Source organism: Ctenopharyngodon idella, chromosome 15 (genome assembly GCF_019924925.1).
Source record: "Ctenopharyngodon idella isolate HZGC_01 chromosome 15, HZGC01, whole genome shotgun sequence".
In the NCBI taxonomy this organism is placed as follows: domain Eukaryota; kingdom Metazoa; phylum Chordata; class Actinopteri; order Cypriniformes; family Xenocyprididae; genus Ctenopharyngodon; species Ctenopharyngodon idella.
In genome coordinates this window covers 10305635-10333055 of record NC_067234.1, presented here as the reverse complement: position 1 = coordinate 10333055, position 27421 = coordinate 10305635, and the positions used below count along the sequence as shown (strand labels likewise).

The following is a 27421-nucleotide window of genomic DNA, read 5'->3' as shown; positions in this document are numbered from 1 at the left end:
CGCGTTCTCGTGTTTTGAAAGAAGACGTGCTCGCGTACAGTAAACGACTCTACCTCACACAGGAGCGTCACTAACGACAAACTTCTCGATATTCGAAACGTGAGCTCCACCAAAATCAGCCATAAAAAATGAAAAGCTGAAAGTCTTTTCCCAATGTCTTAATTTGTTTAGTAAGGATTATTGATCAGTTCAGAGTTTTCAACATCTGCGGCTGCGGTTTTCGAGCGCCTTCGTTACATTTGAGGTAAGTTAAGTTTATAACGTCCTCTCGACTGAATAAAGAGAGTAGGTATGAAAGAAACGCTGTTCTCTTTTACTTTTACTCCCCTAATATATCTCGTGAATGGTTTAAACGCTTTAATATCACCTTCATTGTACTTTTCGATACTTTAGTCTTGTTTTCTGCGCTCGTGACCGCTTGTAAACGTGTCGCATGTTATTAAAGTGTGACTGAGTTCTCATACTATATACTAATGAAAGTTTGTTATAGTGACTATAGTGTGAGCTACAATCCTGATACTACACTTTAAGGGATTATAATCCTTATCATACATACTTTATCATATACTTTTCTGCTGCACGATTTGGTCCTGGTGAACAAAAGTTTTCCTGTTTTAAAGAGGAAGCTTTAGAGTGATCTGACACACGGATGTTTGAGGTTGCCAAGTCATTGAGTTGCGAGGTTAATTTGCAGACCGAGTGGAAGGTGTAATCCAGATCCTCACGTTCAACACTTTGCTCCTTGCGTAAAAGGAGGAGTCCCAGCAATTCCCGTAAATGGTCGTCATAAATGTGTTCATTTTCTCTTTATAGATGTCAATGGCTTGGATTATATATCCCTGAACGTCACAGTTTACAAGTCACTGACTCATTTTCAAGGTACGAACAGTAATTAAACTTAACTGACGCAGCATTATCCTCAAAGGACATTAAAAGTGCTATCCATGCATGCAATTACATGAATGCACTTTTTCATTTAAAAGGCAATTCTTTTAATTGATGAATTAAATTCATTCAGATATTTTTCCAAGAGCATAAAGTAAAAGATCATGAAATCATAATGAAGAATACAAGCCTCATAAAACGAATGAAATTTATTATAAAACAATATTTGAACATTACTGCTGCTCTGCTTATTAATATTTGAGTGTGGTGCATCCAACATGCAAACCAAAAAATGAAATAAATAAAATTGGAAATGTCATTATAGAGAAGACCCCTGCAGCCACTCATGACGCAATAACTTTTAAAATATCAGATAATTTGATGTTTTTATGACAAGGCAAGTTTAGTTCAAGTTGCAAAATGGCTTGACTCCTCAAAAACATAATGGCTTTTATGAATTAATAATTTATGATATTTGTAAAAATACTTTTATCTTGATGGATTTACAAATCTTTTTGAAAATAGTGAGAGAAGATGTGTTGTGTACATATACATGTGATTTTTCATGGCCGATTCCGTTACTATCCGTGTATCTCACTGCAGAAAGGAGTATTAGAGTCGTTTCAGATATTTTAGTATCGATCAAAATATCAATATTTTTGACAACGCTGTTCCAAACCTGTAAGACTTCTGTTCATCTTCAGATCAAAAATGAAAATATTTTTAATGAAACCTGAGAGATTTTTGTCCCTCCATAGACAGCTACACTGTAAACCTGAATAAGTTGGGCTAACTCAAAAAAATTGAGGTGATCAGTTACATAAAAGTTTTTGAGTTATTATGTTTCCAATTTTAAGTAAGCCGAACTACCAAGTTTTGAGTTTGTAGTACTCATGCATGTTAATTGCTCCTAACCCAAAGCACCGATTTAGCTAACTAAACATAAAAGATGTGGTTAATTTTCTTATTTCAGTTCTTGCAAATCAAATGAGTTATTTACTTCACTGTAAACCCTAATAAGAAAATTCAGAAAATGCCAACTTGCAAATTTTGCTAACATGTTAACAATAGCATGGTATAGCACCTACTGAATGTGTACAGCAACTTAAAACATGTAACTTACCTGCTCTCAAACCAAGCAGCATACACCACTTGTCACCATGATGGTAACTCTTTAAAAACTTACATTAACAGAAACTCTTCTAAATTAGCATAACAAAACATTAATCACTACTAAATCTCCCACTTAACATTAATCTTACTCAAAAAAAAAACATGATATAACACTTAATTTTAGCATTTACTCTCCCTTTCGAGTGCCATGGGCAAAGCATGCTGGGGAATAGAAATCCCAGTCTAGTTTCAGTTAAACTTAAGTTAGTCTAAATTAAAAGAAATGAGTTCATACAACTCAAAACAATAAAACAGTTCACTTTACTTTAAATATGTCAGTGTTGTGAACTCAAAAGAAAAAGAAAGTCCTAATACTCATAACAGTTAATTTAACTGAACTAATTTGTTCAATTTAAGTTTGTCCTACTCAAACCAATTAAGTATTTTAAACATTAGGGATTACAGTGTATGCAACTCATAAAGAGTTCGTAAAACTAATCCAAATTTAGTCCAACTTTTCCGAAAAGACTCGATTGCTTTATATGATGAACAGATTTAGTTTAGGCTTTTATTCATTTCGCATATAAACATTGATCAGCGAACATAAACAGAAGCCCAACCGAACCTGAATGACGCGCGAGAACAAACCTCTTGTGTGTGTAACACACGAGAATGAACCACACTGGTTCTCACATGTCATGATGTGTAAGTTGATGAATGTTTATAAAAGCCTAAATTTAATCTTCTCATATAAAGTGATCGAGTCTCTTCAGAAAATTTTGACTAAACTGCGCAATTCATATGGATTAGTTTTACGATCTCTTTATGAACTTTTTGAAGTGTCAGAGTGGTAGTTGTGTAGCTGTCTATGGAGGGACAGAAAGCTCTTACATTCAAGAATCTTAATTTGTGTTCCGAAGATGAATGAAGGTCAAACAACATGAGAGTGAGTAATAAATTATATTATTTTCATTTTTGGGTGAACTAACCCTTTAAGCTTTCAATTTAAAGGCAAACAAAAATGATGCATTAACACAATTCCCACTCAGATTCTATACACCAGTTTGTAGACATGCACCAATAATTTTACCTTTAAAACTGTTCAGAATATTCATCTCCTTTCCATACTTCAAATTCTTTCCCTGTGCTGGTCAACCCTAATGGGTCATTTATAATTCCACTCTGACCACAATTCCCTCAAACCATATGACCCGTCACCAGTAACTCCAGGCATTACAAGTATCCTCCTGCCTCTGAGCGATGTGTCTCAGTGTGTGTGTTGTCTCGCCACAGTGCAGCTATTGTTTGTCTGTTACTAGGGAGCGTTTGGGTGTACTGACACTACAGGCTGAGGGGTTGAAGGGGGGCTGGGGTATTTTATGACAGCCCAGCAGCAACAATGTCCAGTCAGCTGGTCAGTGGGGACTGTGAGAGCATTTGTTGTTTTGAACTTTGCACATGCTGCCATGTTTGCTGACACCAAGTAATGTGAATTGTTTGTTTGTTTGATTTTGGGGATTTTTTTCTTTTTCAACATGGATGTAAGTTTTGGTTTCCTTTTTAAAAGTGGAAGAAATGCATAAGGTATTTAAACTCATAGCCTGTGTTTTAGAATTAATTATTGCATGTGTAGATATGGTTTTATTGTGGTTTGACAATATAGACTAATCTATTTTAATATTTTAATTGCAATAAACTTTTTGCTTTGTTTCTTTTGATATGAAACAATCTCAGCTTTCAAATTATTTCAGTTTTATTAAAAAAAACTCAAACAGCAAATACCATTCGAGCAGCAGCTAGGGAGCGCACATGAACTGATCTTCTCTTCCACTTTACTAGTTATGTCACAAAATAAACATGAATTAACATCAGAAAGAATGTTACTTAATGAAAATGTATCATGTTTCATGTAATCGCATGTATCTGTCAATAAAACAGCTTGTAAACAGTGTCACATCACATAACATTTAGTCTACCTCAGGATTCAATGACCAAAATTTGACTGTCAACTAGAAAAAATAACTCTAGAGAATAATAATTTCACAGTTACTCTCCACATTAATGTAGAAACAACTTAAAGACAGTATATTATAAATATTTGTTTAATGGCGTCTTTTTATGAATGAATGCCAGTTTCACTGACACTAACAATGCTACTGATGTCTCTATGAAATTTATTTATTTAAACATTAATTATAGACATTCAACATTACAGTATAACTAAAAGCTGTCAGTTTCAACATTCATTAACTTTTTTAGTGAACTTAAAACAATCTTCACATAAACCCATTATAATAAATGTCATGTTTACCTGTCTAACAGGTAGGAAATATAATACAGAAATTGAATAATAAACACTTTACAGTCTTCACTGCGTAAATTATAGAATATAGATTAATCTTTATTAAAGCTACAATTTTCTCTGTTCCCTTTGTTCTTTGATGAACATTAATGACAGACATCACAGCAACTGGTTTATTAGGCTGCTGTCACTTCGAGCTGCCGCTGCCGTACATGACACGAATCTGACGCGCATCTCATTTTCTCACAACTCTTTAAGTTCATTTAAGATGTTATTAAACTAATTTAAGACCGCTCCTATGAGGACTTAAATTACTTAAATCAAAAACTAAATTTTTTAAAGCAATTAGGCTACTTTTAGTCATCTCCCCTGTATAGTTTCAGCATTTTCAGCATCTTGTGACTTTTCTGGGAAATGAATGTCACTATTTTCATTTAATACTATTATAGTTTTTGTTAATATTTTAAATCCGATTAGATTTTTATATTTTCTGCTTTCATTTAAGTTTTAATTTTTTTTTTCTTTTTGCTTTGTCTGTTTAGTTTGTATACATTTTTATTTCAGTATTAACATTTTTCAAGCAAAGAAAAAAAATTGTTTTAATGGTTTTAGTTAACTATAATAACCCTGATGCTAGTAAAATCTTTATATTGAATAATATGTGTCAAATAATGTTCTTAGTCTTTCCTTCCTGAAACTATAACGGTTTACTTTGAATCAAATGAAAATAAATATAAATATATGGAAATAAATATATTAATATATATAATTTGGTTTGTGTAACCAAATAACAAACAGGGGAAACTGATATACATACTACTTGACTTTGATTAATGAACAGGCTGAAATACAGCGGGACACTTATTTTGAAATGTCTGTGGTTACCTTTGCTGCTCATTCAAGTTCAGATGAGGAAGATAAAAAAATGACGTTGTTACAACCGTTTTACAACGCATTACAAAATAAATAATGTAAAGTAAACTTTGTCATAATTGATCCGCATTAGTTCATAAGCAATCGGTTGACAAATGTGCACTAATCATTGATTGCGAGCTGCTCTGAAGCACTGTTGCGAGAGCCTAAAGAACGCGCAACATGCACATTTATTTAATATAATTAAAGTTAATAATCGCATTAGGGAGTACCGAGATTTGTTTTTCCATCCATAAAATATAAGATGCCTTAAAATGTTAGTTTATACTCTTGTTATACCATTTAAGGTACTGAAGACTTTTAATGACCTTAAATTTATCTGATGAGCATGAGCGGAGTGGAATAATGAAAGTGATCAGCATGATTGATATTCAAAACGGTAAGCATGCGCTGCATTGTGTGTGTATCCGCAGTCTGTAGAGCCGGTTTTCCCATTTGAATGACAAATATAGACAAATTTATATGAAGAAATAGGCAGTTGTCTTCTTTATGAAGGAGCAGAACGGTGTGTTCAAATGCAGCTTTTTTTGCACCGACGCAGGCGACAACACAGTCGGCTTTCATCTTTGGCATCGGTTTGGTGTTTGATATTTTCCCTACCCGTTCATATTTTGGCGCTCTAACTCAGTGAAACTTTCACATGCAGCATCTCATTTAATTATGTCAACACAACAAATGATGTGATACGCTACTGGGCACAGAACACGAAAATAACAAATACATTTTACAGTCATAACGTGTGAATTTGTATGGTCGCCAGTGGCGACCTCAGCAAAAATATCACTCGCAAATTAATATTTTTAGTTGCAAATGCGACCGTTTTAGGCGCAGTCTGGAGCCCTGGTTAAACATTTTTTAACGCATTAAACTGAAAAAAAAATAATCGCATGCGTTAACGCGCTAATTTTGACAGTGCTAATTTTGACAGCACTAATTTTTACTTAACCTGTTAGTGATGTCTTCGCTATTTAATGTAGTGGTATTCTATTTGAAGTGGATCAAAACCTTTCATCAAAGTTGTCCTAAAGGCTTTTTCTTATGACAACTTTTATGAACTTTTTTTGATCCACTTCAAATGTTGACTACTGATTGTTCGAGTAAATCTGTCATGAAAACAAGTTATTACAGTTTCATGTCATTTAAATGTTTATATTTCACCAACAAACTGGAGTAAAAACAATTCTGTTATTAAAAAGTTGATATAAAACTGCATTATGTGCAATTTAAATGTTTGTACAACTATTTGAGTGTTGATTATTAAATAAGTTTGATTAATTAATTGATTATCAATTTATTATTTATTTTGAGATTTCAGCCGAGTACATTCTGAATTCGGTTTCGGCCAGAATTTTTTCTCTCGGTTCATTCCTAATTATTATTACAAAAACCTTTGTCTGCCTAACTAAAATCTGTAAAGTCATTGTGGTCTAACCAACATGCATGAAGCCAATTTGCTGTTGTGACAATTAAATCATAAAACCCTCATATCATGTCTTGTAGACCCGCGTGATTTTGTTTCCAGTAACAAGGAAGTCTCACGAGCATGTATTTGAGGTTAAGCAAAATGTTGTTATTTTAACTTGGTTTATTACGCCACTTGACCGAAGAGTTTTCCTGTCATCAGTGTGGAGATTCTGTCACCATAGTCAGACTGATCAGAATTGCTTTTCAAGGTTTTGCCAAAGTAACAGGATCCTACTGTTAGTTAGTCTCTTTCTTTGGTCTTTGTTGCTTTTTGAGGCAGAACCTTAATTGCTTTTTCTTTCAGTGCCAGGAGAATCTTGGTCAGTCACCATGACAGTGCCTGTGTGTAATCGCACAGGTTACCACTGTAGGCCATGAACAGAGCACCACAGGGGAGAACGGCCAGTACTTGACTTCCTTGTTATTTGACATCTCAGTTGGCTTTCTTTTGTCACTTCATGATTCTTGACTTTTGTGACTTTTGCAGTGTGACGTTTGTCTGTAGATATTTAATTCAGTGCTCTTTGTAAACCAAAGACTTCAGTAAAACAAGTTGTCTTTACAACTGTCAACCCACATAAAGATGAAATGGCATACACAACCCATTTTACTTTCATAATTGAAACATTCAACAAGGACAAAGAATGGTTAGATTATATCCATGGTGACTGACTTGTGAACAGTGGACATCAATATGGACGTGAGCGGTGGCTACGATCAAATCTCAGGTCAGGTCTCAGCTCGTGTACGCAAGTTTTTGAGTTGGCGTGAATTTGCGTGCAGCATAGTAAATCTGCTGGACAATTGTAATCAGTGCATTTTGGTCATTTAGATTATTTTCTTGACCGAGTCCGACAACCTAAGCTCATTAATCGATCATTAACCATTAAACAGCTAGAATGTCAAATTAAAATTAAATTAAATTAGAATAGATGGGTGTCTGTGACCAATTAAAAATACCACAAATGTTTGTTTTTCCCAGGAGGTTTAGCTTTACATGCACGAATAGCAGCATAAACAAGAGAACATGAGGATTCACACATAGTTACATGACGCACCTGCAGTGCTTCTGTGAGCCGAGAAAAGCTGAATAAAATTAACCAAAGAAATGAAAATATATTTCACTTAAATAATTAACAGATTAACAAAAGAAAAAAAGTTTTTGTGACACACACTAATGCTTTAGTGTGTCACAAAAAACATTTTTTTCTTTTGTTAATTTGTATCTTTATTTTATTAAACTGGTCGCGCAGGCGCCTCACGCGTTGATGCACAACATATCAGTTCCAGCATTGCTAACTTGACATTTCAGCCATTCATCATCAAACTAAAATGCAGTCAACCAAACATAAAAGTTACACTGCTCAGTTTAAATGGTCTGCTGTAAATCAGAGTGCCCAGCGCCTGACCAAACACATTTTTGCGCATTTGAAGGATGCTGTTTACGTGGAAATTGGAGCAGTATAAAGCCTTATATATACATAATATAGGCTAGTTTAGCAACCAAATGTTACATGGCAAATATGGAAACCTATTTGGATTCTTGCCCATTGCCATTTTAGTTTCACTTTAAATAAATTTAGTCTTGACATTTGTATGTTGTAGCTAATTTGCACTTTATTTTATAGTTAAATATATAATTTATAGCTACTTATTTTTCATTTCAATTTAAAGGATTTGTTGTAGAGTGAGGGGGAAAAAAGCCTAGGCTATAGTGTTTATAATGTTTGTAAATATTTACCGGTATTTACATGTAAATTAATGTACTTGTTTGCAATTGTGAGATTAACGGGTGTTTTTGGAGTAAGATCAATTTATCTTTCATGACATTACTTTCCCTTCTTGGCCAGGTTATGTTTCTCCGTGTCGTAAACTCTAGGGGCAAGGCTTCTCTAAACCATGAATTTTTTGGGGCGTGATATTTAAATGACTATTGTTTTGAGCCTCCACCGTTATAAACGTTTGATTATTCGTATGATGGGATTGGCAGCATACGAATATTTCATAAATCACACATGAATAGGGTTGGGTATTGTTTTAATTTTAACGATTCCGGTTCTGCTTATCGAATCCGGTTCTTATCGATTATCGATTCTGATTCCAATATTTTTTTTATGAAGAGAAAAAAAAGAGCAAATACTTCAAGAATAATGTTTTTACCTTTTATTCTTGCCACATTTAGGCTATAACCAGTAGGCTGTAACTGTTTTTGTACCTGAGTGTGAGACGCTGCTATTGCTAAGCTGTATCTGGTGCTTTAGGACTCGTGGCTAGATTAGAGTTCACAGTTCATTATTTCAAATGTAGGCGCTTTATTTCAAATGTTCGTTATTTCAAATGTTTCCAGGCGTGCCTATATGCTTTTCAGAATGCCTCAAGCGCAGGTCATGTGACTAGAACCAACCGATCAGCTTCGGCCTTTCCGTAACAACATCAAAAGCTCAGCCGGGTTTTATTTCTCATCTCCATAAATATATCTAGTAAAGCTAATGCAAGGGCTAGAAATCAATTAATCCTTTGCTGATACTTCCTCGTCATCTTGCAGAGCGCAGTTCATGTTTGCATAGCAACGACAGACGCCGCAAGAGCGAAAGCGCTTTGGAAAGGAGGAGAAAGTGGCGTGGCCACGCTTTCCACGCGATTTTAGACATGACATGTGAATGGCCCCAAACACGGTGCATTCCTTCAGATTAATGCCGTGTTGAAGCAAAAGTCAGTGCCGATTGTAATGAACTGCGTATGTGTGTGATGAGATAAGGTCCTTGTCGCAGGTCCTAGCAGATAGATACAACTGTAAAATGCTCACTGCTGTTCACTGTGCGAGAATGACTGAAAAAAAAAGTCAGGAATCGATAAACAGAATCGAAATGCGCGCATCGTATCGAATACACGGTTCTTAGAAATTTAGAACCGGTTCTAAAATGGAACTGGCTCTCGATACCCAACCCTACACATGAACCCTGTCGTAAGATGATTTCTGCACTCGGGTCTACGTTAGATTGGTAATTGAGGCCCAGTGACTTTGACTCTGGGATTTGGACCATTTTTGGTTCCTTAAAGACTGAGTACAGTTGAATGGAATACAAAGTCGTGAGATCTTGTTTTTGAGACCCATTTTTGAATTTTATAATTTGGTACGACATCTTAAAATGTGACCTTTTATACTTCCATTTGAGGCATGAATAAAGAATAGCAGTTTAAAAAAATGTTGCAAAATATCCAGTAATTTCCATGATCAAGCAATTTATAGTTTTCATGAAAGATTTATTTTTGGAAGAATATCCTTTGATTAATCTTGCACAATAAGACCAGGAAAGTAAGTGGTGTCACTTTGTTTTAATGTTGACAGTAACTACTTTGTAGTGTCATACAGGTTTTTAATTTCAATACTTTTTTGCATGTGACTTTTAGTCAAAACTAAAATCTTATACCAGCATATCTTACTGAAGTAAAATTATTGAGGGTTATCGTGGTAATATGTCTTGAACAATGGTGTTGGCAGGGAGTTACCCAAGTCCTTTTTTTATTATTCTGAGTGATTAATCTTATCAGTTGATTCAGCACACGGTGTGCCCAAACCGTGTGAGGCATAACCATGGTAGTGATACTGGATCAGACAGCCTTTATTTGGCTTTGAGTGAGATAGGGAGTGTGTGTGTGTGAGAGAGAGAGGGATACAGTGTCATCCTAGTAGGAGTATTGCACAGCTCCTGTGGTTTAGACTGCACACAGCCTTTGAATAAATTATGGAAGTCCTACTTCTTCAGCCAAATGACTCCAGCTGAGAGCTTATCAGCCACCCTGACTGACGCTGGAAGAACTTTTCCATGCTGCTAATTCACTTCCAAGGGTATTGATTCGAGAAGACCAGTCTACTTTTTGAAAAAGTACATCCTTTTTCTTTTAGGACTAAGGTGGTTTGATTCTATTTGAAGACTGAGCAGATTCAATTTATGGTGTGATGACTTGTAATTTAAGCGTCTCTCTTTCTCTTGCAGTAGGTGTGGAGCATGTGGGCCAGCTGCTGCGGCTGGCTCTGTCTGGATGATTCCACTGTGGAGGAAACCAGAAGTAGCACACAACATCAGGCCTTCACAAACTCTGGCTTCAGCAGTTACCCATCTCCCCCTGCTCCAGAACACACGTGCAAGGCCTGCGGAGGTCGCTTTGACAGCCTCGCCAGGAAGGTAATTAAATGACGTGACTGATTTTTTTCACACAACTGACATACAGTTCCATCTTGTCATGTTTAGCTTTAACAGTGGTAAAAAATTATTTGGTAAAGCACTGGCAAATGGCAGTTTGCTTTAAGTTTGGAGTTCTTGTACGGGTTCTTACGGGTACATATTTGATGGCACGGTTAGCGAGTTTGTGAATATTTTGAATAAAAAAAGAAAAAAGAAATAAGAGATACATCTATCATACAATGTTAAGGCTGGTTCACACAGAGCGCGTTTTTGCTTTGAAACGCAAGCATTGGAATGGGGAAAAACTGCAAGGTCTCGACTCGTCTTTTAAAAGTTGAAGTTATTTAACTTGAGTGCCACATTTTTATAATGCTGTGTCATGCGCGAAACACTACAAAAGACCCAAGACGCCAGCGCAACAGTCAAACATGTCTGTCTAGCATGTGTTTACATAGAAAAATAATGGAAAAGTAGTGCAGTGCAATGGATTAACGCGTTCTGTGTGAACGGCCCCTTATTGTAGCTGCGGTGTGTCACGTGACAAGCATGGAAAAATGTGTGACGTGTCGCCATTGGAAATAATAAGGTAGTATGTTCTAAAAATAATGTTCGCCTTAAAAACCCACTCTGGGGGGCTAGCTAGAATTTAAACTTGTGTGTGAAAGGGTTAAGACATTTATACAATTTTCAGCTCAAAACTCACTTTCAGACACCAGTGAGTGTTTGAAATAACTTCCAACTTTGCAGTCCAATGGGGATTCTGATCAACGTATGAGTTAGAAATATATTTATATGTGATGCTAAAGGCTACTTGTGCTAACCATTTCAATAACAAAAACACATGTTTATGGATAATACCAGAGACTGCTTGAAGAACGTAGACAAATCGTATATGATTGTATTTGTCATATATTTTCTAAATGTGTGAGCCTTTAGACTTGGAAACAGGTGCATCTGAATAGGTATGTTTTATTTTTTGTGAAATGGTAAATACCAGTTTGATTCCGCATGACTGATGTGCACTCCTCTGTGCTTGAGGCCCGAGGCTATTGACCCCGTCCGGCAAGTTGTTAGCCCCAGCTCACACTGGCAGACAGTGGAAAAGCGGCAACTCGCCTCACGAGGAGAGTTGTCCGGAATGCACTTTGTAAACTGTGGCTCGAATGACAGTACAATGGAGCATATCGATGTCATGGCCATTGTACCAATTCCTTACAGTAGTGCTGCTATTGTCACATCACGTTCCTGGAATTCCTGCACACTCAACTTACATAAGAGTATCAAGAGAGAGTAACATTGGGATCAGGATTCCTGATTTGGAATGCTGTTTTTTGATTTTTGAATTGGAAGTTTTTGATGTTAAAAAGCAAGCTGTTTTATACACTTAATAGGACATCCAGTATTGTTCTCCAAATAGACCTCAATAGTGAACGCCCAGTATTTTCAGCTGAAGCTTAATCTTTGTCAATACATATTTCAAAAAAATGTTTTCAAGCCTTGAACCAAACCAACTAGCACCATGGTTAATTCATTTTACAACAATTGATTTTAAGACAAAAAGTATTTGAAAATCAGTAAATGAATGAAGGACTCATCCCATGACACATTGAGAATGTTGTTGATGTATTTTCAACATCCCATATTAACCAATGTTGGGTAACATTACCTAACTCACCTCCACTAGCCTGCAAAAGCTTGCCACTGTGGAAATTACAATGGTTCCTATTTCCACAGTAATGGAGACTTCTCTAATTGTAGGGTTTAATTTTAGATTTGTGGGTAGTGTAGTGCTTCTCCAGTAATTTGGTGATTTAAAAACAGTTTCTTATGAATTAATCTGAAATTCCATTGAAGTATTGCTTATGTAGAAGCATGAACCAGCCACAGATGTGCTAAAAACATGGCCTATATAAAGGCCATGACACACTGAACCGACATCAAAGAACTAGTGGCTTTCATCGCGTCACCGGTGTCTGGGTCAAAAAGTTGTGCTTGAACACACCACAAAGACTACAGTCAACGGCCAAGTAGCAGTAGGCAGTAGTGTGTATTCATAAATCAAACCATAAACATAGCAGTGCTTGCTTAACTTTTTTACACCAATTTCACTCACCACGTATGAATTCGTAATGTATCTTCTTCGAATATGTCTGATAAATTGCAACAGAGAAGAGCCCTTTCATGTGTCCTCTTGACTTTGTTTTTTGCTTGTTTTCGTCTTCCATTTTTTTTTTGTCATCCACTGGTTTACTAAGCTGAACAGCCAATCAGAGTGATATCTCTTACCGATGGGTTTTGCTGCTGATTAAATATGCTCAATCGACTGAATACTCAATGCTCAAACTGCTGACAGAGGTCCAACCAGTGCTAACGGTGTGGAGCAAACGGCAAAAACTATGCCAACTCGTGTCATGGCATTAAAGTCTGTGTGAAACCAAAAGCTTAGACATACTTCAGTATCCACCTTGTTTAGAAATGTTAAGCTATTTTCTTTCAATGTGAGTGACTTTCAATTTATTAGTGGCTACAGTCAAAAAGTCAATGTCAAGTCAATGCAGTAAACGTTGAAACAATTTGATTATGATAATGAATTAAAATAATATGATAACATAGTGCCCTATTATTGTAAAAGAATTAATAAAGTTGCTTTTTATTAATTCAATTAATTAGACATGTTTTTGATTAAACCATTAAAATGGAATCCAGAAAAATTAAAACAGAAAAAAGAATTTGGTTAAAAAAAAAAAAAAAAAAAACTGAGTATTTCATAGAGCCCTACATATTGAATTGCATAGCATCATATTTTTTTTCATTGCATCGTATCGCATTGTGTTGAATCGAAATCGGATCGCATCAAATCGTAATTTCACACATCCCTATTGTACAGGTAAGACAGGGTCCCTGTGGGTCCTTGAAAAGTCTTAAATATCGCTAATGGTAGAGGGGAAAAAAAAGTCTTAATTATCATTTCAAGAGGTTTTTAATTAAAAAAAATTAAAAATTAAAAAACAGGAATCAAGATATGGCTTAAAGGATTAGTACACTTTCAAATAAAAACTTCCTGATAATTTACTCACCCCCATGTCATCCAAGATGTCCATGTCCTTCTTTCTTCAGTTGAAAAGAAATAAAGGTTTTTGATGAAAACATTCCAGGATTATTTTCCTTATAGTGGACTTCAAGTGGCCCCAAATGGTTGAAGGTCAAAATTTCAGTTTTGGTGCAGCCTCAAAGGGCTTTAAACGATACCAGACGAGAAATAAAGGTCTTATCTAGCGAAACGATCGGTAATTTTCTTTAAAAAAAATGAAAATGTATATGCTTTCTAGACACAAATGATCACCTTACGGAACAAACGTGGCGCCAGTTCCATTTTTTTTTACGTAAGTTTAATAGGGAAGGTGTAGGACATACAGCGTAAGCTTTTTGAAGAATACGAAATCGCGGTCTGGTGGAAGCACTTACGAGGCGATCATTTGTGTTTATCTAGCATATACATTTTCATTTTTTTTAAGAAAATGACCAATCGTTTCGCTAGATAAGACCCTTATTCCTTGTCTGGTATCGTTTAAATCCCTTTGAAGCTGCACTGAAACTGAAATTATGACCTTAAACCGTTTTGGGGCCAATTGAAGTCCACTATAATTAGAAAAAACCTGTAATGTTTTCATCAAAAACCTTAATTTCTTTTCGACTGAAGAAAGAAGGACATGGACATCTTGGATGACATAGGGGTGAGTAAATTATCAGGAAATTTTTATTTGAAAGTGGACTAATGGCTCAGCCTTTCATATTCGCCTCTTCAGCTTGAGCGGTGTGTGCACATCTTTCGCATCATTAAAATGTCGGAATGTAACGGTACACGTATTCGTACCGAACCGTTTTGGTACAGGGCTTTCGGTACGGTGCATGTGTGTACCGAAGCATTACATTGCAACATAGCCTAACCACCAATAATCGCAATAAGCTCTGCATTTTGTTACTTTCGATAAGAAACAAAGTGTCAGTCCTTCAAATTTTGTCCACAAAATCACTAAATTCAAACAGAAAATGCCGTTTTGATGCTGATACAGTAACTGTTGTTATCAGTTAAGCTTCATTCATAATGCTTCCTCCATAAAAGCCTTAAATTTGGCCTTAAAAAAGTTTTTAGATTTTGACTAGACAGACTTGTTTGCAGATTAATTGTTCACTGTAAGACTACTAATGTGCACTAACAAAGTAAATGGGGGTCAGTTTTGAGGTTTTGCAGACTGACTTATTTTATTGTTATTATATAATGTTGATTGTAGACAGGAAAGTAGGAGCGAGAGGAGAGGAATGACATCGGGACATGAGCCAACAGCTCTTGCGTGTGCATTGATCTACAGCTCTGACTGAATGGCATTGTGACTTCCAGAACACTACGGTCCAGTTATGTTAGTCACGTGTTTATATTTCCTGAAGAAACTTCCCAGACTGCTTTGGTATTATCCAGTACAGCTCAGTGTTTATCAGATGTAATGACACAAAACAGTAGATGTGCTTAGAGTGTAGCTTTTGACCCAGTTCTTACACTCTTTAATGCCTTTGCCAACTGCAAAATTTAGTGTTCTTAATGGTGTTACATTCTAGTCTTAACCTGGCTTTAAAATGCACACTCCCATTTATCATTGCAGCACATGTGCATGGACTGCAAGAAAAACTACTGCAGCCGGTGTTCCACTCAGCAGGACCTCCAGCCATGGCTGTGCCACACTTGCCAGCGTTTCCGTGGCATCTTGTTCGAGCGAGCCGAGCTGATGAGACTCAAGGTGAAGGATCTGAGGGAGTACCTCCACCTGCACGGGGTCCCCACACAGATGTGCCGTGAGAAGGAGGAGCTGGTCGAGCTGGTTCTTGGCCAACAGACACCTACATCTGACACGCACATTCCACCCCCAGTAACCACACGCTTAGACCCGCAGGAAGCCCCTAACACTCCAGTCATTACAGCAAGCCCGTCGGGGAACAACGGCACAACGGAACTGGGACCTCCAATTCAAACAACAGAAGATGGACAGGTAAAAAAAAAAACTAAATAAATATATAATATATATAAAATCAAGTGATTTGATGCTCAGTTATTAATAATTGGTTCTTATTATTATCAATATTCAAGTTTTTGTGGAAACTGTGATACATTTTTTTCATGATTCATGATTTGATTAATAGAAAGATCAAAAGAACAGCATTTATTTGAAATAATAAATCTTTTGATCAACATTTTAAATGTCTTTACTGTCACTACTGATAAATTTAATGTGTCCTTGATGAATAAAATTAATATATATATATATATATATATATATATATATTTTTTTTTTTTTTTTTTTTTTTTGGGGATTGGTAGTGTATCACAGTTTCTACAAAAATATTAAACAGCAAAATGGTTTTCAACATAAATAATGATAAAAAAAAAAAATGTTTCTTGAGCATCAAATCAGCATATTAGAATGATTTCTGAAGGATCATGTGACACTGAAGACTGGAGTAATGATGCTGAAAATTCAGCTTTGATCACAGAAATACATTACATTTTAAAATATATTTAAAATGTAACAATATTTTACAATTTTTGAGCAATTAAATTCAGCCTTGAGCACAAACTTTGTGACTGGGTTAGGAGAAATTATTTTACCACTGGAAAAAATTTAAAATTAATCTCTGCTCACAGTCCCTGGCATGTGCTTCACTTCTTGGTGTGGTTCACACAGCGCTGTAAAGCACAGCTTTGGAATGAAGTGACTCAGTTTAGACATGGACCGTGTCTTATGCACACTAAGGAGTGTGTGAAATATTTGTTGTAACTTAAAGCGAGTTAGAGAGCACAGCTGTGTTAAACTGTGTTGGCTGCGACCTTTGACCCTTAGAGCTTGGCTGAGGCGACAGCTGAAAGCGAGATGGACGATGAGCTGCAGGTGGAGCAGGAGATGCAGGTACCTCCTGAAACTCCTTACCTCTCCTCTTCTTCTTCCTGCTGCGCCGTCTGGGCCGTTAAATGGGGCAGAGGATAGATCAGTGACCTGGGAATGCCTGGGAATCTTTCTGTCATTCTTTTGCAATGAAAACGTTTGGCCTCTTCATGATTTATGCCGTCCTCAGTAGAGTCCGTTTAAAGAATGTCTTCTTCCATGTGGGTGCCTTGTGCGTGGGAAAACGTGTCCTTGTGCTTGGCTACAGGCTGGGATGAATCACTGCTACTTTGAAAGTCTATTTTCAAGTCTACTCTTTTCACGCCAATCCATCTTAAAGGGATAGTTCATGCATAAATGAAGATTCTGTCTTTTACTCACCCTCATGTTGTGACCTGTTGAACGCAAGATCCGGATTAGTCCATTTCCATGAACAAAGCATTCAGACCAGTTTTGTGAACCAGATCGATCAATTCATTTGAAAGATCTGACTCAAAAAAACAATTCTTTTCCTGGTCATTCCAATCTGAACTTAAGGAACTACATCAGACACAGAAACAGACCCTCATGCTGGCATGAGTACTGTTGTTCCTTTCACATGTGAAAGGGGTGTTTCTTAAAGGTGCAGTAGCCAAAAATGGACTGTGTAACTAAAGACCAGAGAGAAAGTGGAAAATGGACATGAAAAATAATACAACCAACCAAAAAAAAAAAAAAATTAAAAACAATTAATATTAATATTAATTGCAGTTTAATAAAGGATGTGCCTTCACTTTTTTTTCTATTTGTATTGTATTTGCGTGCCAGTGTGTGTGAGATATAAAGATGTGTGTATGGTCTAAAAGATTGAAATTCAAGTTTCATTTTCACATCATTAGGTGTCCTTGCGTTGGTTACTTATGGTGCTTTCACACTTGGTTTGATTACTTGGTTTGTTCACATCATTCAGACAAACTGAACTCTTGATGTCAAACGAACCCTGATGCACATCAGGGTCAGAAATTAACTCTATCTGTCCTCTCTAATTGATTTACAGTGTTTTTTGTTTTTTGTTTTTTTTTACCTTTTTAAGGGAAATTTGTATAGTAAACTCTCATTATAATCAGTGAAGATGTTTACAATCAAAGACTATAGAATAACACAAGACGCTTCACTCGTATTGTTTTAAATGAGAGAAAGTGCAACGCGCAATATGGTGGAATAAGTCCCGCCTTCTAAATAAAAGCCAATCGCAGATTGGTAAAGTCATTGCGTCACTGCAGTGGCCATTAGAAGCTCTGGTTCCTATAGAAACATTCAGACGCGCGCCTCCGAAATGAGACGCGCATTTACGATTGCGCATGCACATTAGCTTGATCCATCCTGAAAAATACAGTTTCTTGTCATGATTCGAGCGTTTAGAAACAAAATTTATGAGGCAAGTTGTTGTTAGATTTCATTGGTGATTTCAAATATTAAATTTAATCAAAAGCTTGGCAAACAGCTTTGGAGAATTTGTTTCCCCATTCAAAGAGATGGGAGCTACATTTGAATGCCCGAGAGGCGTTTCAAAGATGGCCACCGAGTGAAATGACTTGTCTTAAAGGGACTTTGTTACAATGCATAATGAATCTCTTACTTGCTAGGGCTGTAACTATACACAAAAAAGATGGTTCGGTATGAACCTTGGTTTTGAAGTCATAGTTCGGTATGTTAACGGTACAGCAGGGGGAAAAACAAAACATACAATTGGTTCTTTTTTTTTCCCTCTTTTATTATACAGTAGTTTACCGAACAAACTATTAGGCCGTGCGTCCACCAAAGTGTTTTTTACCACTGTTTTTTAAAACAGCAGTAGCGTGATGAGGTGCCTATTTGACGAGTGTCTATTTCATGCTGAGCACTCTGCGTTTTTTACCAGTCGCTGAGAGTTGAAGGATGTTCAACTTTAGTTAAAACACAGTGCTCATCACTGTCACTTTTTACCCAGTCGTCCAATCACAGTGGACGAGGGGCGGGACAAATACAACACAGACCAACCTGCCACATCCTGCTGAGACAACGGCAACAGACGACAACAAGCATAACGGAACAAAATCATTGAAAATAAGAGCCAAAGCAAATACTTTACATTGTATTGACATTTTATATTCACAAACAATCTAGGAAATCAGATACTTGTGACACTTCTATGGATATTTTTTATATAGTGACTCAAATGACAAACCCGCTGCACTGCCGAAGTGTTCTCAAGCACCCACAGTAAGGAGTTTTCTGAAGATTGCTGGCCTTTACTCTGTAGGGGTTGAACAACTTCAGATTTTTTTTTAAAGTCGACATTTATGTGATTAATGTCGAGTCGACATCGACTAGTCAATGACGACGTCATTAATGAACAAATATGGGACCGTTCACACGTCCATTATTTTTCTATGTAAGTAAGCGCTAGACGGACGTGTATATGACCGTTGCGCTCGCATCTTGTGTCTTTTGTAGCATCTCGCGCATGAAACGCGGCGCTCAAGTTTAAATCAGTTCAATTTTAAAAAATAAAAAAAACGTGTTGACAATAATGATTCTGTATGTGCTCGATCCATCTGCACATGATGTGATCGTGTGCAGTGCAGTTTAAAACAGCGATTAAATAACCTGTACAATAAGCTCTTTAAACATGCATTCACCCGATCAATATTGAGCATCCAGATGGTATAATCAAACATATCTTGTGGAGAGCTCTTGGAGAATGCATTTATCTGTCATTAACTGTAGGATATGGAGCGTAAATGTGAACTTCAAAGACTTCTTATTCTGCTGCGCCCTTTGTAGGCCATGATCAGCGACTAGTTGACGTCATGCTCAAAGCATCATGACAGAGCGTTAAAGTCGATTATTCTGTGCAATCCCTATTACTCTGTCTTTAAAAGAAAAAAGTCTGTCAATACTGCAATACTATGTTTTGACTTTTCCATTGTAATTGTTGTGCATGTGGCTCCCCTTTTTCCTTTACATATAGTCTCTTTATACATATAGTCTGTCTGTTGGTCAAACATGGATGGTCATTTGCCCTTCTGTGCTATATTTAGCAAAATAAGTGCAATGTTTACCATGTGGTGCAAGGCCAACATTGACACATGGTACCACTCCTTAGCATAATAAAAAGGCTAAAGATTAGAAGTCATCTACATAAGACCTTTAAACCGTAGACGTTAATGAAGCACTCAGCATGTTATCTCTACCCCAGCATTAGCATATAGTGTTTGCATAATAACAGGATGTAAGTCAAACAAACTGCCCTCACACTGTCTTGCAGTAATCAGTAGTCCTTTTGTGTGTTTTTATCATCTCTCTTGGCATGACACATGTTCTGTTTGTGTTGTGTCTGTTCCTGTTTATGTGGGCCAAGCTTTTCTGGCTAACCTGATCCTAGACCGCAGCTATTTTGCACATCTCTAGATTGTGTTGTGGTTGGGGCTATATGTGACAACCCGTTAAACGTTTCCAAATCAGTAAAGTGAAAGTAAAACGTTTTCTGACACACTTTCATTTTCTAGCATTTGCCCTTGATTTGGCAGGTTCTCTTTCTCTAAAGTTGTCTTTGACTCTCAGTGGAATGAGGTTTGCATGAATTTGGTTTGCCAAGAGATCATTTATGTAAGCAGCCCAAGAAGAACAGTTGTTTGCATACTCTCACTCACTCTGTCTCTTGCTCTATCAGTCTTCAGACTCTGAAGAAGTGTTGGCTCCTGGGCGACGGGCGTCCCTCTCAGACCTCAGATCGGTGGATGATATTGAGGCTTTGAGTGTCCGGCAGTTGAAGGAGATTCTGGCCAGGAACTTTGTGGACTACAAGGGCTGCTGTGAGAAATGGGAACTGATGGAGAGAGTCACGCGTCTCTACCACGACCAGAAAGACCTGCAGAACATGGGTAAAGAATTTGATGTGATTTGATGGATAAACAAGAGGATGAGGGCTCATATTTTTTTTTCTCCTTAGTGGTATTTTAGTTGGTACACTGGGCAAACATGACCTAATTTTCTGAAGTAAATGTAAAAGTTGAATGTATTATTTCTGTTGATTACATTAACGTGGGCTGTATTTCATTTTTTACAGTGTCCATCGCCATAGAAGGCACAGGTGGGTTCATTTCTTATGACTTCAAAAGTTATGAATAGTTTTTGTTAATATTTTAAGTGTCCATTTAACCCTCCATGGTATGCATTATGTTCTAACCATGAAATATTTTTTCAAAGAAGTTTTTATTACATGAAATTGTTTCAGTACCACAATGGAAAATGGTTAAAAAAGTATTTTTTTTTCTATAAGATTATGATTTTCTTTTCTATTCTATTTAAATGCACATTTCTTTTAGAAATTGACAGATTTATATACTTGCAAACCAAAAACAAGTAGATCCCTATCATTTAATCCCTGTCATTCCCTATAATTTGGCTAACTCATCCTCACTCTCATCACATGAAAGAGCTGCACTTTTCCTATTGTTTTTTCTGTAAAATATTGCTGTATCCATTTTCTGAAAAGAAGAAATAGTCAAACCAAAAATCATTCAGACATTTTTGATATATTTTTACTAGTGGGACACTATAGTTCATTTATGTAAGTGAGGATAGCAAACTAAAGTAAACTAGTGACATATTATACCCAAAAATTATTCATACAGTGGACTACCAGTAAAATTGATGATAAATTTAGAACCAAAAATTCAGACACTTTGACCTGACCATGTTTTGCTTAAGTGTTATCTGACATAATTAAGATTATTTTTTTCTGACACACTTTAAGATCTTGTCATATTTTATTACCATTTTTTTAAACTATAGTGAATAAACTGTATTAATGAATGAAATGTTCAGGGTGTCTGAATAAATTTTGGTTTGACAATTTTATTTATACATAAATACAACTATACTACAATAAACACTTCAAATAAATAAATAACTGCAATCATATTGTTGATGCTACTCTATAAAAAATCCCAATGGGGAAATACATACTGCTAGTCCACTGTGGTACAGCGTTGCCATATGAAAACATTGATATTTTCTCAATTTACAGTAAAACTATGTTAAACAAAGTTGATTTGTGAAGAATATTATCTAATTTACTTATCACATTTTGTGAATGGTAAATGTCATTGAGCATATAAACGTTCTTCAAAGTTTCTTTTTTTCCTTGATTGTGAAAGCAGGACAGTTGTTCCACATTGACATTTTGACTGAGTAACCCACCCCCCCAAAAAAATCTAAATTAAAAATAAAATTAAAATCAAATCAGTGAATGAACTAGTGCACCATAACTGATTTCATTAATGTTTAAAAGGATTTTGTGACTGACTAGCCTAACAAACCCCCAGAAGAGTCAAAAAATAATCAGTAGTATATAAGCGATCCATCTGAAATGGCCTACTGTTATTCATTACCACCGCTTGCATGTGTTTGAACGCACTTCTCGTGTATGAAAAGTGTCTGTACATGACACAAGGCAAAATCACAAGAAAAGCTTGATGTTTACCAGCAATTATAGATTACTTAAGGATAGTAATATTGGATCTGTGTTTGTTAAATAAGTTTCATTCATAATGTCTCTTTTAAACCAGTATAAAATTTCATAACGGTATTGCCCCTCTTAACCTGTAATATAACAAGCTAAGTTATAAGCCAGTTTGACAGAGGGGGAAAAAAAAAGAAGAAAAGTTTTGTGTAAGTTCAGTCAAAATACCTTACTCGTACACCTTGCTCGTCTTCTGAGTGGACATTTCTCTTTCGTCACACAGAGAAAAAAACAACAACAACAAAAAAAACGAATACATGAAAGGTCTGAAGTAAAATTTAAATGATTTTGTTTTCCTCTCCAAATATACACTTTTCAAAATAATGTTATTTTTAAAATGTAACATTAACATCACAGTAATGTGAATGTAGCCTTTGTAAAAGTATAACGCAAAACATAAATGTGCAAAAAAAAAGTAAACTAATAGCAATCATCAAAGGTCAGCAGCAAAGACATTGGTTCATAAAGTGAGATTAAATACATAAAGTATATTTGTGTAATTTAACATATTTAATTAATGCAGGTTTGTGTAATATTCTGAGTTTGAATTTCACTTTTTTTATTCATTTTGAGAAATACTGAATCTGTTTTTGTGCAAGTGAGATAAGTAAATGCTCACATTTAGCCTAGAACTACAATACACATCATGTTCACACACACAACGCCTCTGCACTTACTCACGATTTCTCTTTACATGTGGATAGGAGAGCTGTCAGTCAATACATGCGTTGCTGATTTGAAAAAAGTAATATTTTGCTGTAAACGGAAAAGTAGTTCATTACTTTACTAGCTACTTTAAAAAAGTAATCTGATTACATAACTTGTACATACTTATAATGTGTTACCACCAACACCGATCCCTAGTATGAATTGCATTTTTAATGTCTTGACAAAAATGTCACGTCACTGAGCCATTTGCATCTTTAATATCTCTTCATACTGATTATTGTTACACGTTGCATGATTTCTTGTTTCCTTTTTTTCATGCAGACACTGGATCTGGGATGGCCGTGGAAGAGAACCTGTGTAAGATCTGCATGGACTCGCCCATCGACTGTGTTCTTTTGGAGTGCGGGCACATGGTCACATGCACAAAGTGCGGCAAGCGCATGAGCGAATGTCCCATCTGCCGACAGTATGTGGTGCGGGCAGTGCACGTGTTCAGATCCTGAATGACTTTCACAAAGCACCGGGACAACCAGCGTCCCCCAGTCCTTCCTCAAACAACGGATATTGAATAAGACCGTCAGGTGGCCTTTAATTCTTGAACTGTTGTCTTGAGGCACTTTAAATGATAGCGAATAAGATCTCTAAGCATAACTGTACTGGTTTCAGTTTCAGTTTTTTCAAAGTGTGCCTTCTGGATGTTTTGAAGAGGAAGCTTTATTTTTGATTGTGGAATCCTGTCACATGTTTGTGTTTCACATGTGCAGATGACACAAATCAGTGCAGCATAAATGCCCATTTCTGCAACTGCTCCTATTAATAAACTCTGAGAGGATCATATGATCGTGAACACAGAGAGAGCGTCTTCTGAAAGTGCCTCGTATGTCACTGCCCTGCTGCTTTTCACACACCTGTTGCTTTTGTACTTCTTCTTTTTAATTAATCTTTTCTTTTAGAACCCACATATTGGATCTCAGGTTTAATCTGCCACCAACATCCAGGCTGACACTGTAAAAATGTACTAACAGGAATTAGACTTGTCACACAAGACTTGTGAGATCTGTCGATTCATCTCACATGAGCGACGGAAAATAGTTTAAATTGCTGACAGCTATGTGTGAGACAGACATGGGTGTGGAACCTAGAAAAAGAGTCATTGTTTGTTGAAACTGATTCTCATTCTGACTTTGCCTCGATGAATCTCATGAAAACTGCCCACATCAAAATCAAACTGTCAAGTTTTAATGCAGAAAAATCTTAATTGCCTTCATTTTCTTAAAAAAGGGAACAAAAGGACAGCACACTGCCACAGTGCTCTATTATAATAGTAGACAAACAGCTTTAACCTGTGCAGTCTTCATCAGGTAGTCGAAGCACTGTTTGTCTACTATTAAAATAGAGCATTGTGGGAGTGTGTTGTGCTTTTTAAAGTCCTTCTTGGATGTTAGTTTGGTCATGCACCTGCTCTAAACTTGGGCACATACCTATGGAAGCTTGTGTCCATCACTAAATAAAACATAAAAAAAGGTAATTGCGCCTTTTTATCTCACAATTCTGACTTCTTTTCTCAGAATTGCAAGAAATAAAGTCAGAATTGCGAGTTACGTCAGAATTGCGAGATATAAACTCACAATTACGAGAAATAAAGTCAGAATTGTGAGATATAAACTTACAATTATGAGAAATAAAGTCAGAATTATATCTTCTGCCTATTTCTCGTAATTGTGTTTATATCTTGCAATTCTGAGGAAGAAAAGACTGACTTTTTTCTCAGAATTGCAAGTTATAACGTCAGAATTGCGAGATATAAACTTGCAATTGTGATGTGGGAAAAAAAGTCAGAATTGTGACATAAAAAGTTGCAATTATCTTTTTTATTTTTTAGTTAGTGGTGGAAACAAGCTTCCATACACACCGTTTCATGTTCTTTATGCAAAATATTTAATTTTTTCCTCTTTGGTTTTGGTGTGAAAGAGGATTTCCTTCCTTTCAGACCCCTTACACTGAAGGTTTGATTCTGAACCAACCCCTTCCTGATGGATGGTTTTGATTATGGAACAAATATCCCATCTGAACTTAGTTTAGGCAGAGGAAGAGTCAAACTGCCTCAAACAGCAGCGCTTGTTACAACGCAGTGCTCGATTTAGCATTCGGGACTCTCACAGTGCCATCAATGAGCAGTCTGAAGGTGTTGTTTGAGGTAGATCTCTTGCAGGAATTTGATTAGCAGCACTTTAGCCTTCGACAGCCATCAGCGGAGGAAATATCAGGTGAACATGTCTCAACATTCCTGCTGCGGGCTTCTATGGTGCCTTACAGGTCACAGGACAAGTAAAGGCCTGCTAATATGCCGCAGCACCTCCCTTCCCGTTTCACATTCAATTACCATCGACTAGTGCTATTCTTGGGAAGCCGTGTGATGAGCATACAACGATGTAAAGGAATGCTAGTGTTCATTGACACTAACTGCTTCAGCTTCTTCAGAATTCACTCAGAAATTTGTCATTTATTCACCCTAATGTCATTCCAACCCCTTATTTTCTGTTTTATATACTATTAAGGCCCATTCACACCAAGAACGATAACTATATTTGCATCCACACCAACGAACGATAACTCTGTTTATTCTAAGCTCACGCGCTGCAGTTTCAAAGTGTGTACATGTTTTTGCTGTTCTTGTTGCATTTACACCAGCAGATGTCCTCAGCATGCTATGTTTCAAGTGAATAGCTAGTGTAATCGATCTAATCTAACAGTGAATTTAGATGATGAAGTCAATATAGTGGAATAAAAACAACACCTAGTCTTTTTCACTGCAACTTCAAAGGAAGAAAGACAGTGTTGTCAAAACTAACGCTGGATATCTGAGGTCATTTTATTACACTGATTGCTAGCCTGGCATAATGATCTCATCGTTAATACTTCTCACCATTTATTCTGAGAGTGTGATCGATTGTTTTCCATATATCCATTTTCTTTAAAGTATCCTTGAAAAGGGTGGTTGACTTGTCAAACATTGGTGGATTTTTCTAGACCTCGCCGATTAACTTTTCCGCAGTGTCGTCTGCCATTTTGAATGCGCCATTTTGAATTGGCTGTAAGTGTTTTATCGTTCAACAGCTGGAAAAAAAGTAATTCTGAAAGTGATCCAAACGATATCGTTTCTCTTTATCGTTATAGCTGTGGTGTGGACAGTGCTATTCTTTTATACTTCTAAAAATCATTTTAAATATATCTTTATCGTTATAAATCGCCTGTAGTGTCCACAAAAAAACACAAGGGGCCATACTTCTCTTTTGGAGGTCACAAATTTTATTCACACTAACATTTAAATTACAGAAAGGGTGCCGTTAGATGTCTCGCGCCAGGTCTGACATCTTCATCAAATGTATTTAGTGCACACTTTGTGTCCAATCACAAGTTTCAATGTGGCTGTTTGTTGCATATTTTGTGACCAATACCATTGGACGTTTTGATGTATATGACTGCAAATGGGATTTGAGAGCTACCAGAGGGGAAAATCATATGGTTTCAGAAGACTTATATCAAGTCATATGGACTCTTATAATAAATGTATGGTGTTTTTGTTCTTTTGTGGAGCTTGGCAGTATAAATCACCCTCCACTTTAATTGTATGGAAACAGGCAGATTGAACATTCTTCCAAACATCTCCTTTTGTGTTTCAGCTGAAGAAAAAAAAAATAATAATAATACAGGGTTGGAACAGCATTAGGGTAAATAAATAACACCACTTTACTTTTCTTAGAGAACTATTCCTTTAAATAGAAAGGCACATCTGGATGCAAATTTGATTTTTCTGAATGTAAGGCTTGGCAACTGTTATGTTTTATTTCCAGGGTTGCCTTAAGAGGTTTCCTTCGACAGGAATCACTGTCCCAAAGAGAAAAAATGTATAAATATATAAAGTAATAATAAATAAAATGTGGCTCTAGTGAAAGCATCTGCATTCAAATCTCAAGTGCAAGACTAGCTAATAAGAAAAATCATACTTTGGATTACTTAAAACTTGATTTCCTATCACTGTGAAGTTATTAGAGAATAGTCATTTTAAGGTTTAGGTTTGGATCAGTAATGTTGTCATGAGTATGATCTGTAAATATAAAGAGGGAACGCTTTCATTTTCAATTCAGATGTGTTGTTTGAATGATAATGGTGTGAAGCAGATAATTTCTTAATAAGAACTGATAAAATATATTTTAAAAACGTACTAAGCCACCAGTAGATTTTGTGTGTTTGGTCGTTGACGAATTTTTTGTATTAAAATCTATTTCCAACACGTTTTGTCTGGTGGTTTTGTTTTTCAAGTACTGTAACATTAATTGATATTGTCAAGCAAAACAGCCACGAGAACGAGCCCAGCTGAACTGGT

The 27421-nt window shown here is 36.3% G+C and overlaps 1 protein-coding gene across 5 annotated transcripts; it reads left to right on the top strand.

Moving 5' to 3' along the window:
• On the top strand, window positions 1–27328 carry rffl (ring finger and FYVE-like domain containing E3 ubiquitin protein ligase). 5 transcript variants are annotated; one of them, XM_051862159.1, is made up of 8 exons: window positions 15–244; window positions 814–879; window positions 10699–10884; window positions 15543–15926; window positions 16776–16841; window positions 20512–20722; window positions 20908–20931; window positions 23356–27328. In XM_051862159.1, exons 3-8 carry the CDS (start codon window positions 10708–10710, stop codon window positions 23535–23537), a joined length of 1044 nt encoding a protein of 347 aa, XP_051718119.1. In that variant the 5' UTR covers window positions 15–244; window positions 814–879; window positions 10699–10707; the 3' UTR covers window positions 23538–27328. The 5 variants fall into 5 exon arrangements, with proteins under 5 accessions (XP_051718116.1, XP_051718120.1, XP_051718119.1 ...); XM_051862158.1 differs by having other exon boundaries at window positions 10696–10884; XM_051862156.1 differs by lacking the exon at window positions 814–879 and having other exon boundaries at window positions 1–244; window positions 10696–10884.
• Window positions 27329–27421: the final 93 nt, after the last annotated feature.